The 12,015-nt window shown below is 57.0% G+C and overlaps 1 protein-coding gene across 1 annotated transcript; it reads right to left on the bottom strand.

Annotated features, from left to right (window-relative positions):
* Window positions 1-3,238: 3,238 nt before the first annotated feature.
* Window positions 3,239-11,126, bottom strand: LOC310891877 (uncharacterized protein). The gene is made up of 4 exons (XM_083854105.1): window positions 11,043-11,126; window positions 10,499-10,573; window positions 6,930-7,175; window positions 3,239-5,213 (listed from the first exon to the last, which is right to left on the bottom strand). The coding sequence occupies exons 1-4, from the start codon at window positions 11,074-11,076 to the stop codon at window positions 3,391-3,393; spliced, it is 2,178 nt and encodes a 725-aa protein (XP_083710231.1). The 5' UTR covers window positions 11,077-11,126; the 3' UTR covers window positions 3,239-3,390.
* Window positions 11,127-12,015: the final 889 nt, after the last annotated feature.

Raw genomic sequence — 12,015 nt, 5'->3', positions numbered from 1 at the left:
TCCCTGACGTGAGCTCTGCGGAGTTGTAACCTGGGGGGGGGGAATTTTCCCCAAATTATGTTTTTTTTCCCAAAAAATGAATTCCTAACCCGCGCGTTGGGGTTAATTATTGTCCCTCCCACACACACCAGGGCAGCATTTACCCCCCGGGGGCAATTAATTGCACTTAATTGCGGGTTATTACCCCCGGATGGTCTTGGAAGCTAAGCAGGGTCCGGCCGGGTTTCCTCTCGGATGGGTTCCCTAACGTGATCTCTATGGGGTTGTAACCTGGGGGGGTGGAAACTACCAAATAATGATGTTTTTCCCCCCAAAAAATGAATTTCTAACCCCCCTTTTTTTCTTTTTTTTTTACCCCCTGTAGGTGCGACGGCCGCCCCCCACGGAGGAACCGAGCGCGGCGAAGCGCCTGCTGGTCCTGCTGCTGGCCGTGGTGGGCGCCCAGGTTTACAGCGCGCCGGGGGACGCGGCACCCATGGTGGCACCCGACGCGGCCGTGACCCCCCCGGTGGCACCCGACACGGCCGTGACCCCCCCGGTGGCACCCGACGCGGCCTTGAACGCCCCCCCCGGGGCCCGAGAGCCGCCCAGGACGGCGGTGACAACCTGCCCCCCAACGGGACCCTCGTAAGGACGCACGCGGGGGCACCCATGGGTGCCTCCTGCCCGCGGCTGCTGCTGCTGTCGCCCACCCTGCACCCCCGCAACGGCACGGCCGAGGGTGCTGCCCGCTGAGGGGGCCACCCGGGACCCTCATCTGCTCTCGGGGCGACCCTACAAGATGTCACCAGCACCCTGGGGTGGCACCCAGCCACCCCGCTGCGACCTCGGGGCTGTGCCCGGTCGCGGTTGGACTGGTGGGAGCGACGCCGAGCACCCGTGGGTGCCCCCCGCCTCGCCCTCGGGGCGGCACCCAGCACCCCAATGACATTTCGGGGCCGGACACTACAATATCAGGGCTGTGACAGCACCCAGCACCCCTTTGCGGGGTGTCCAGCACCCATGGGTGCCCCTACCTCACCCTCGGGGCCGTGAGGGTGCCCCTCACCCAGCCTCGCCTCCCCTCCCCCCCCTCAGTATTTATTTATTGTATTTATTTCCCGGTTATTTAACTGGGGGAATTATTTAATTGCGGGTTATTTAAGGCTATTTAATTTGGGGTTATTTAACGTGATTTCGGGGTTATTTATACAATAACTTATTTAACACGAGTCGCTGCCGTGTCGTCATTCGAGCTTCGCGTCACCCCACAAACCCTCCCCCCCAAAAAGGAAAAATTCACGTTTTCCGCCCCAAATTCCAGGCTTCGGGGGGGCAGAAGACCCTAAAAGAAAGCACCGTTTTGGGTAAAAAGCACCATTTTGGGTAGAAAGCACCGTTTTGGGTAGAAAACACCACTTTTCATCGCGAGTCGGCCGTTTATTGAACCGGCCCGGGATACAAAGTCGAAGTCACACCAGAAAATAACAAAAAATGGCAAATTCTGTCTTTTTTTTTTTTTTTTTAAAAAAAAAGGGCTGAAATCAGCCTGGTTTGCTCCCGTTTTGGGTGTAGAAAGCGGGGGATTGGGCAAACCCAGCGCTGCGGCTCCCCACAAGGTAACAAATCGAGTCCAAAACGCGTTTCTCGGTGCTGGTTTCTTGTGCGGGTGGCCCGAATCTGGGCTTTTTTCCCCCAAATCCAGCAGGAGCGTCGCTGCGTGGCCGCGGGAGGGCCAAAACTTCGTGGACAAGACACACAAAATCGGTATAAAATAACCCAAAATCGCAATTATCGTCCGCCGTTGGTAGCAGACGGGCCTGCCACCCCCCACCCGCCCCCTAAAATAATCCACGTTGGGGCAGAAAAAGGGGGGAAAAAAACCCCAAAAAAGCCCTTTTTCTGCTTCAGTTTCTGAACGTTCCCGAGTTTCTTTCGGGGACAGCCCCGGGAGATTTGGTAAATCGCGAAAAGCACTGGGAGGGGGGAAAAATTGGGGGGAAAAGGTCAAAAAAGGGAGCGGGGTGACCCCACAAAAAAGGGGGTGACCCCACAAAAAGGGAACGGCCCCATAAAATGGGGCTGGCCCCCCAAAAATGGGGCTGGCCCCACAAAATGGGGGTGACCCCACAAAATGGGGGACCCCGAGAGATGCCCCAGGGCGGGAACAGCCCGAGTCCTGCTGGAAATGTGCCTTTTTGCCGAGTTTTACCCCCAAAAAAGGGGCGGTGGGGCTGCGGGAGGGGAGTGGGGGGCGATGGGCGGGTAGGGATGGGGAGGATGAGGATGGTGAGGGTGGGGATGAAGGGGATGAAGATGATGGGGATGGCGATGATGATGGGGATGAGGATTGGATGAAGATGGTGGTGGCGATGAAGATGATGGGGATGAAGATGATGGTGGTGATGGCAACGATGATGGCTCTGGAGGCGAGGATGATGACGGGGATGAAGATGGGGGGCTGGAGGTGCTGGTGAGGATGACGATGATGGTGAGGACGATGAAGGGGAGGTGCCGATGGCGACGGCGAGGCTCATGGTGATGCCGAGGGCGAGGATGATGAAGATGATGATGATGGGGATGATGACGATGATGGGGACGGAGCGGATGGAGGTGATGGTGAGGATGATGATGGGGGTGAGGATGATGATGACGGGGATGAAGGAGCTGATAACGGTGAGGACCGTGGCGGTGATGGTGAGGATGATGATGGGGATGATGGGGAGGATGATGAAGATGGGGATGGAGATGCTGATGATGGTGGTGAGGATGATGATGGGGATGGGGACGATGATGACGGGGAGGATGATGAAGATGGGGGTGCGGGTAGTGATGGAGGTGAGGATGATGATGGTGGGGATGACGATGAAGGGGATGGAGCTGCTGATAGTGATGGCGGTGAGGAGGATGATGGTGAGGCTCATGGCGATGAGGGTGATGAAGATGGGGATGGAGGTGCTGATAATGATGGAGGTGAGGATGATGATGGAGAGGATGAAGATGGGGATGGAGGGGATGACGGTGATGGAGAGGCTGATGATGAAGGCGATGGAGATGCTGATAGTGATGGCGGTGACGATGATGATGATGACGGTAGGGGCTGACGATGATGAAGATGATGGTGAGGATGACGACAAAGGGGATGAAGGTGCCGATATTGGTGAGGATGATGATGACGGTTGGGGCTGACGATGATGAAGATGACGGTGAGGATGACAACGAAGGGGATGAAGGTGCCGATACTGGTGAGGATGATGATGGTGATGATGATGGGGCCGGAGGGGCCGATGCCGAGCCCGGTGAGGACGCCGCCGCCGGGCCCCTTGTGCCCGAGCCCCCCCCGGGACCCCCGCTGGGGTCTCCCGGAGGTGGGGGGGGGGTGGGGAGGGGGTCCCGTCTCCCCGCCCCCGCTCAGTTGATGAGGGAGGAGGCCGGGGGGGCGGCCGGGGGGAAGGCCGGGGGGGGGAAGGCGCGGGCCGGGAACGGGAGGGCCCAGGGCAGCTCCAGGGGGGGCAGGGGCAGGGCGGCGGGCGCGGCGGGGAACGGGGGCAGCGGGGGCGCGGGGAAGGCGCCGGGGGGCGGCGGCGGCGGCGGCGGCGCCGGGGCGGCGTTGGCGGCGTTGTTGGCGGCGTTGGCCTTGGCCTTGTCCCCGGCGTGGGTGCGCTGGTGGCGGTTGAGGTGGGAGCTGCGGCTGAAGCACTTGGCGCACTCGGGGCACTTGTAGGGCTTCTCGCCGGTGTGCACGCGGCGGTGGATGGTGAGCTCGGAGCGCTGGATGAAGCTCTTGCCGCACTCGGGGCAGCCGTAGGGCTTCTCGCCCAGGTGGGTGCGCCGGTGGGTGAGGAGGTTGGAGGAGACGCTGAAGCACTTGGCGCACTCGGGGCACTTGTAGGGCTTCTCGCCGGTGTGCATGCGCCGGTGGATGGTCAGGTCCGACTTCTGGATGAAGCCCTTGCCGCAGTCGCCGCAGGCGTACGGCTTCTCCCCCGTGTGGATGCGCCGGTGCTTGACCAGCGCCGAGCGCTGCCCGAAGCCCTTCCCGCAGTCCCCGCACTTGTAGGGCTTCTCCGGCACCGCCGCCGCGCTTCCGCCGCCGCCCTCCTCCTCCTCCTCCTCCTCGCACTCCTTGCCGCAATCGGGGCACTTGTGGGGCGGCCGCGCGGCGGCGGCGGCGGCACGCGGCGGGGGGCGCCCGCCGGCGTGCGCCCGCTGGTGCTTGAGCAAGGCGGCGCCTTGGCCAAAGCAACGGCCGCACTCTTGGCACTTGTAGAGCCTCCCGTGCCGGTGGGCGGCCAAAAACCCTTCGAGGTGCTCCGGGCACCGGTACGCCGCCTGCTCGGCCGCGTGGATCTTGCGGTGCCGGTCGAGGTGGGAGCTGACGCTGAAGCTCTTGCCGCAGTCGCCGCAGGCGTAGGGCCGCTCGCCGGTGTGGACGCGTTGGTGCCGCTCCAGGTCGGAGCGTTGGATGAAGCCCTTGCCGCAGTCCCCGCAGGCGAAAGGCCGCTCGCCGGTGTGGATGCGCCGGTGCTGGGTCAGGTTGGAGCCGCGGCTGAAGCTCTTGCCGCAGTCCCCGCAGCGATGCGGCCGCTCGCCGCTGTGCGTCTTGCGGTGCTTGGAGAGCGCCGCGCGGTGCCCGAAACCCTTCCCGCACTCCGGGCACCGGTGCGGGGCGGCCGACGGAGGAACCCCACCGTCGGCCGCCGGGGGAGGCCGGGCACGGGGTTGAGGCCCCGAACGCCCCGCGACGCCGGCGTGGGTGCGCCGGTGCCGGTCGAGGTGGGAGCTGACGCTGAAGCGCTTGCCGCAGTCGCCGCACGGGTAGGGCCGCTCGCCGGTGTGGACGCGCCGGTGCCGCTCCAGGTCGGAGCGCTGGATGAAGCCCTTGCCGCAGTCACCGCACCGGTGCGGCCGCTCGCCGGTGTGGATCCGCCGGTGCTGGGCCAGGTTGGAGCCGCGGCTGAAGCCCTTGCCGCACTCCACGCACCGGTGCGGCTTCTCGGCGGCGGCGGCACCGGCGGCGGCGGCGGCACCGCGGCACCGGCGGCCGCACTCGGGGCACCGCCGGGGTTTGGCGGTGGCGCCGCGGACGCATTCGGCGCACGGTGCCGGTGCCGCCGCCGCCGCCGTCTTCTTGCCGCGCCGTGGGGCTCTGCCGGTGGCTTCGGCCGGTGGCGGAGGGGACGGGGACGGGGCCGCGCCGCCCGGTGACGCCTCCTCGGTGCCGCTGCCGGGGCCTTGAGGGGGGGGGGATGAGCCGTCAGAGACCCCCCCCCACCCCGGGACCCCCGCTCGAGGTCCCAAAGTGCCGCCACCAAAAACGCCCCCGGTCCCTTTTCTACCCGTGTCCGAATTGTTGGGGGGGGGCTCTGGCCTCATTCTGGGGGGGGGCTAGGCCTGAATTTGGGGGCCCAGGGCTGAATTTGGGGGGCCCAGGGCTGAATTTGGAGTCCCAGGGCTCAATTTGGGGTCCCAACCCTGATCCTGTGCCCAAATTGAGGTCCCAAGGCTGAATTTGGGGGGCCCAGGCCTGAATTTGGGGGGGCCCAGGCCTGAATTTGGGGCTCTCGCCCTGTTTCCGTGCCCAAATTGGGGGTCCCAGGCCTGAATTTGGGGGCCCAGGCCTGAATTTGGGGGCCCAACCCTGATCCTGTGCCCAAATTGAGGTCCCAAGGCTGAATTTGGGGGGGCCCAGGCCTGAATTTGGGGCTCTCGCCCTGTTTCCGTGCCCAAATTGGGGGTCCCAGGTCTGAATTTGGGGGCCCCAGCCCTGAATTTGGGGTCCTGTCCCTGATCCTGTGCCCAAACTGAGGTCCCAGGTCTGAATCTGGGGGGTCCAGGACTGAATTCGGGGGAGCCCACCCTGAATTTGGGGTCCTATCCCTGATCCCGTGTCTGAATTTGGGGGCCCAGGCCTGAATCTGGGGTCCCAGGCCTGAATTTGGGGTCCCATCCCTGATCCCATGCCCAAATTGGGATCCCAGGCCTAAATTTGGTGGGCCCAGGCCTGAATTTGGGGTCCCGTCCACGTTCCTATGCCCAAATTGAGGGGCCAGGCCTGAATTTGGGGCCCTATCCCTATTCCCATGCCCAAATTGGGGGGGTCCCAGGCCTGAATTTTGGGGTCTCACCCTGTTCCTACGCCCAAATTGAGGGCCTCGGGCCTGAGTTTGGGGTCCCGTCCCTGATCCCATGCCCAACTTGGGGGTCTGAAGCCCAAAATTGGGGTCCCACCCATGTTCCTGTGCCCAAATTGAGGGTCCCGGGCCTGAATTTGGGGTCCCATCTACGTCCCTGTGCCCAAACTGGGGGTCCCAGGCCCGAAACTGGGGTCCCACCCACGTTCCCACACCCAATTTTGGGTTCCACCCCCCCCAATTTGGGGGTCCCACCCACGTTCCCATGCCAAATTTTGGGTTCTCCCCCCCAATTTGGGGGTCTCACCCCGTTCCCATGCCCAAACTGGGGGTCCCAACCCGAAATTGGGGTCCCACCCACGTTCCCATGCCCAATTTTGGGTTCCCCCCCACTCAATTTGGGGGTCTCACCCCGTTCCCATGCCCAAACTGGGGGTCCCAGGCCCGAAATTGGGGTCCCACCCACGTTCCCACGCCCAATTTTGGGTTCTCCCCCCCAATTTGGGGGTCTCACCCCGTTCCCATGCCCAAACTGGGGGTCCCAGGCCCGAAACTGGGGTCCCACCCACGTTCCCACACCCAATTTTGGGTGTCCCCCCCCCCCAATTTGGGGTTCTCACCCCGTTCCCATGCCCAAACTGGGGGTCCCAGGCCCGAAATCGGGCTCCCCCCATAATTTTGGGGTCTCACCCTGCCCCCCCCCCAAACTCCACGCTTCCCACCCCAACCCCCCACCCAAATTTCAGCCCCCACCCCCACCCCCCAAAATAAAAATTCGGGGGGGGGGGGGGGGTCTCCCCAGCCTCGGGGTCCCACCTCCGTCCCGGGGGGGTCTGGGGGCTCTCTTGCGGCCCCGCCGCGGCCCCCCCTGGCCCTGCTCCCGCACCAGCTCCCGCAGCATCTTCTCGACCTGGCTGCGCCCCGCGGTTTGTAGGATCAGCCCCAGCTGGCGCCGCAGGTCGGGGTGCAGGGACCCCCCCTCGCCCGAGCCCGACCCCGCCGGCGCCGGCTGCGAGGGGGGGGCGGCCTCCGAGGGGCTGGGGTCGCAGTCGGCTTCGGCGCCTGACGAGGAGGGGAAAAGATCGCCCATCAAAAGCCCCGAAATTCACCCCAAAATTCATTCGCCCCCCCCCGAAATTTCACGCCTGAAATTTACCCCGAGAATTCGCTACCCCAAAAATTCATCCCCAGAATTCACTACCCCAAGAATTCCCCCCCAAAAATTCAATACCCCCAAAAATTTACCCTAAAGATTCACCCCCTAAAATTCAATACCCCGAAAATTTGCCCCAAAGATTCACCCCTAAAATTCCATACCCCAAAAATTTACCCAAAAACTCACCCCTAAAACTCACTCACCCCAAAAATTTACCCCAAATACTCACCTCTAAAATTCACTACCCCTAAAATTCACTACCCCAAGACTTCACCCCAAAAATTCATCCCCCCAATTCACTACCCCAAGAATTCCCCCCCCAAAAATTCAATGCCCCAAAAATTTACCCTAAAGATTCACCCCCCCTAAAATTCAATACCCCGAAAATTTACCCGAAAATTTACCCCAAAAACTCAATACCTCAAAAATTTACCCCAAATATTCACCTCGAAAATTCACCACCCCGAGAATTCACTCCAAAAATTCACCCCAAAATTCAATCACCCCAAGACTTCACCCCAAAAATTTACCCCAAAAATTTGCCCCAAAGATTCACCACTAAAATTCATTCACCCCTAAAATGTACCCCAAATACTCACTTCTAAAATTCACTATCCCTAAAATTCACTACCCCAAGACTTCACCCCAAAAATTCATCCCTAAAATTCACTACCCCAATAATTCCCCCCAAAAATTCAATGCCCCAAAAAATTTACCCTAAAGATTCACCCACTAAAATTCAATAACCCGAAAATTTACCCAAAAATTTACCCCAAAAACTCAATACCTCAAAAATTTACCCCAAATATTCACCTCGAAAATTCACCACCCTGAGAATTCACTCCAAAAATTCACCCCAAAATTCAACCACCCCAAGAATTCACCCCAAAAATTCACTCACCCCAAAAATTTACCCCAAATGCTCACCTCTAAAATCCCATACCCTAAAAATTTACCCAAAAACTCACCCCTAAAATTCACTCACCCCAAAAATTTACCCCAAATACTCACCTCTAAAATTCACTACCCCTAAAATTCACTACCCCTAAAATTCACTACCCCAAGACTTCACCCCAAAAATTCATCCCCACAATTCACTACCCCAAGAATTCCCCCCCAAAATTCAATGCCCCAAAAAATTTACCCTAAAGATTCACCCACTAAAATTCAATACCCCGAAAATTTACCCGAAAATTTACCCCAAAAACTCAATACCTCAAAAATTTACCCCAAATATTCACCTCGAAAATTCACCACCCCGAGAATTCACCTCGAAATTTCACCCCAAAATTCAATCACCCCAAGAATTCACCCCAAAAATTCACTCACCGCAAAAATTTACCCCAAATGCTCACCTCTAAAATTCCATACCCTAAAAATTTACCCAAAAACTCACCCCTAAAATTCACTCACACCAAAAATTTACCCCAAATACTCACCTCTAAAATTCACTACCCCTAAAATTCACTACCCCTAAAATTCACTACCCCAAGACTTCACCCCAAAAATTCATCCCCACAATTCACTACCCCAAGAATTCCCCCCCAAAATTCAATGCCCCAAAAAATTTACCCTAAAGATTCACCCCCCTAAAATTCAATAACCCAAAAATTTGCCCCAAAATTTACCCCAAAAAGTCAATACCTCAAAAATTTACCCCAAATATTCACCTCTAAAATTCACCACCCCGAGAATTCCCTCTGAAAATTCACCCCAAAATTCAATCACCCCAAGAATTCACCCCAAAAATTTACTCACCCCAAAAATTTGCCCCCAAGTTTCACCCCTAAAATTCCATACCCCAAAGGTTTACCCCAAGAATTCACCCCTAAAATTCATTACCTCAAAAATTCACCCCAAAAGTTCACCCAGACCAAAAATTTGCCCCAAAAATTCGCCCTAAAAATTCAGTGCCCCAAAAATTTAACCCTAAAATTCACTACCTCAAAAATTCACCCCCAAAATTCATCCTAAGAATTCATTCACCCCAAATATTCATTACCCCAAAGATTCACTACCCCAAAAATTCACCCCAAAAATTTACGCACCCCAAACTAACCCCAAAAATTCACCCACCCCAAAAAATTCACTACCCCAGTAACTCACCCGTTATTCACTAACCCCAAAAACTCACCCCAAAAATTCACTCACCCTGAAAACTCACCCCAAAAATTAACTCCACCCCAGAACTTCACCCCAAAAAATCACTAACCCCAAAAAATTCACCCCGAAAACTCACCCCAAAAACTCACCCTAAAAAACTCGCTACCCCAAAACTTCGCCCTAAAAATTCACTGACCCCAAAAACTCACCCCCAAAAAACACTAACCCCAAAAACTCACCCCAAAAACTCACCCCAAAAAACTCGCTACCCCAAACCTTCACCCTAAAAATTCACTGACCCCAAAAACTCACCCCAAAAACTCACCCCCAAAAACTCGCTACCCCAAACCTTCGCCCTAAAAATTCACTAACCCCAAAAACTCACCCCAAAAAAACACCCACCCCAAAAACTCACCCCAAAAAAACTCGCTACCCCAAAACTTCACCCTAAAAATTCACTAACCCCAAAAACTCACCCCAAAAATTCACTGACCCCAAAAACTCACCCCAAAAAATCACTAACCCCAAAAACTCACCCCAAAAAAACTCGCTACCCCAAACCTTCACCCTAAAAATTCACTGACCCCAAAAACTCACCCCAAAAATTCACTGACCCCAAAAACTCACCCCAAAAAATCACTACCCCCAAAAAATTCACCCCAAAAAATCACCCCAAAAACTCACCCCAAAAAACTCGCTACCCCAAACCTTCGCCCTAAAAATTCACTGACCCAAAAAACTCACCCCCAAAAAACACTAACCCCAAAAACTCACCCCAAAAACTCACCCCAAAAATTCACTAACCCCAAAAACTCACCCCAAAAAAACACTGACCCCAAAAACTCACCCCAAAAAAACTCGCTACCCCAAAACTTCACCCTAAAAATTCACTAACCCCAAAAACTCACCCCAAAAAATCACTACCCCCAAAAAATTCACCCCAAAAACTCACCCCAAAAACTCACCCCAAAAAACTCGCTACCCCAAACCTTCGCCCTAAAAATTCACTGACCCCAAAAACTCACCCTAAAAATTCACTAACCCCAAAATCTCCCCCCGATTATTCGCTAACCCCCCCAAATTTTTGGGGTCGCCCCCCCCCCCCCCCCAAACCCCAAAAACTCACCCGGCAGCATCCCGCGGCGCCGGTGGGACTCGGCGAAGGCGGTGATGCGGGGCCAGCTGATGGCGATCTCCTCCGCTGCCAACGGGGGGGGGGGGGGGCAGCCCAGACGCCACGGTGACGGGCTCTGCCCCCCCCCCAAAATCCCAAATATCCCCCCCCCCCCCAAAAAAATCCCCAAATTCCCCTTAAATCACCCCAAAAACGCCCGGCGCCCCATTCCCGACCGTGTTTTTTTAATAGGGTTTTTATAGGTTTTAGGGTTTTTTTTTGGGGGGGGGGGGTATTTTTTTTTGGGGGGGGGGTTATGGGTGCCTGGGGGGGGGTTGGGGGGTTTTGGGGGGTTTTGGGGGGTTTTGGGGGTCCAGTGCCCCCCCCTTATGGGGTTGGAACGGGGATTGAATGGGAAACGGCCGTTTTAGGGATTCGTAACGGTTTTGGGGTGAGAAGCGCCGTTTTCAGGCAAAAAGCGGGGATGGGGATGGGAAACCCAACCCCCCCCCCCCCAAATATTGGGATTTGGGGTCCCCCCCCCCGCGCCCCTCACCCAAGGAGATGACGTTCTCGTAGTTCTCCTGCATGGTGCCGGGCGGTCCCGGGGGGGGGGGCACGCGCGCGGCCCCTGCAACGGCAAAGCCCCGAAGGTGCCCCCATTATTTGGGGTCCCCAAAGATACCCCATTATTTGGGGTCCCCAAAGATACCCCATTATTTGGGGTCCCCAAAGATACCCCATTATTTGGGGTCCCCAAAGATACCCCATTATTTGGGGTACCCAAGGATGCCCCCATTATTTGGGGTCCTCAAGGATTCCCCCATTATTTGGGGTCCCCAAAGATACCCCCATTATTTGGGGTCCCCCAACACTGCCCCATTATTTGGGGTCCCCAAAGATACCCCCATTATTTGGCGTCCCCAAAAGCTGCCCCATTATTTGGGGTCCCCCAGGAGATACCCCATTATTTGGCGTCCCCAAAAGCTGCCCCATTATTTGGGGTCCCCAAAGATGCCCCATTATTTGGGGTCCCCCAGGAGATACCCCATTAATTGGGGTCCCCAAGGATGCCCCCATTATTTGGGGTCCCCAGTAGATACCCCATTATTTGGCGTCCCCAAGGATTCCCCCATTATTTGGGGTCCCCAAAAGCTGCCCCATTATTTGGGGTCCCCTGGAGATACCCCATTATTTGGGGTCCCCCAGGAGATACCCCATGATTTGGGGTCCCCAAGGATGCCCCCATTGTTTGGGGTCCCCAAAGGCTGCCCCATTATTTGGGGTCCCCTGGAGATATCCCATTATTTGGGACCCCCAGGGCCACCCCATTATTTGGGGTCCCCAAAAGCTGCCCAATTATTTGGGGTCCCCCAATAGATACCCCATTATTTGGGGTCCCCAAGGATGCCCCCATTATTTGGGGTCCCCAAAGATACCCCCATTATTTGGGGTCCCCCAGGGCTGCCCCATTATTTGGGGTCCCCAAAGATACCCCCATTATTTGGGGTCCCCAAACACTGCCCCAT

The sequence above is a fragment of the Anser anser genome (genome assembly GCF_964211835.1).
Source record: "Anser anser genome assembly, contig: HAP1_SCAFFOLD_808, whole genome shotgun sequence".
In the NCBI taxonomy this organism is placed as follows: domain Eukaryota; kingdom Metazoa; phylum Chordata; class Aves; order Anseriformes; family Anatidae; genus Anser; species Anser anser.
This window is presented reverse-complemented; position numbering and strand designations above follow the sequence as displayed.

What these genes read in the sequence shown, in the direction of transcription:
- LOC310891877 (XM_083854105.1), bottom strand. Translation starts at nt 11,076, where the DNA reads ATGCAGGAGAACTACGAGAACGTCATCTCCTTGG. An exon ending in GCGCCGCGGGATGCTGCCGG is followed by an intron (nt 7,176 to 10,498) that starts GTGAGTTTTTGG and finishes CCTCCTCGTCAG; the next exon opens with GCGCCGAAGCCGACTGCGAC. An exon ending in CAGACCCCCCCGGGACGGAG is followed by an intron (nt 5,214 to 6,929) that starts GTGGGACCCCGA and finishes CCCCCCCTCAAG; the next exon opens with GCCCCGGCAGCGGCACCGAG.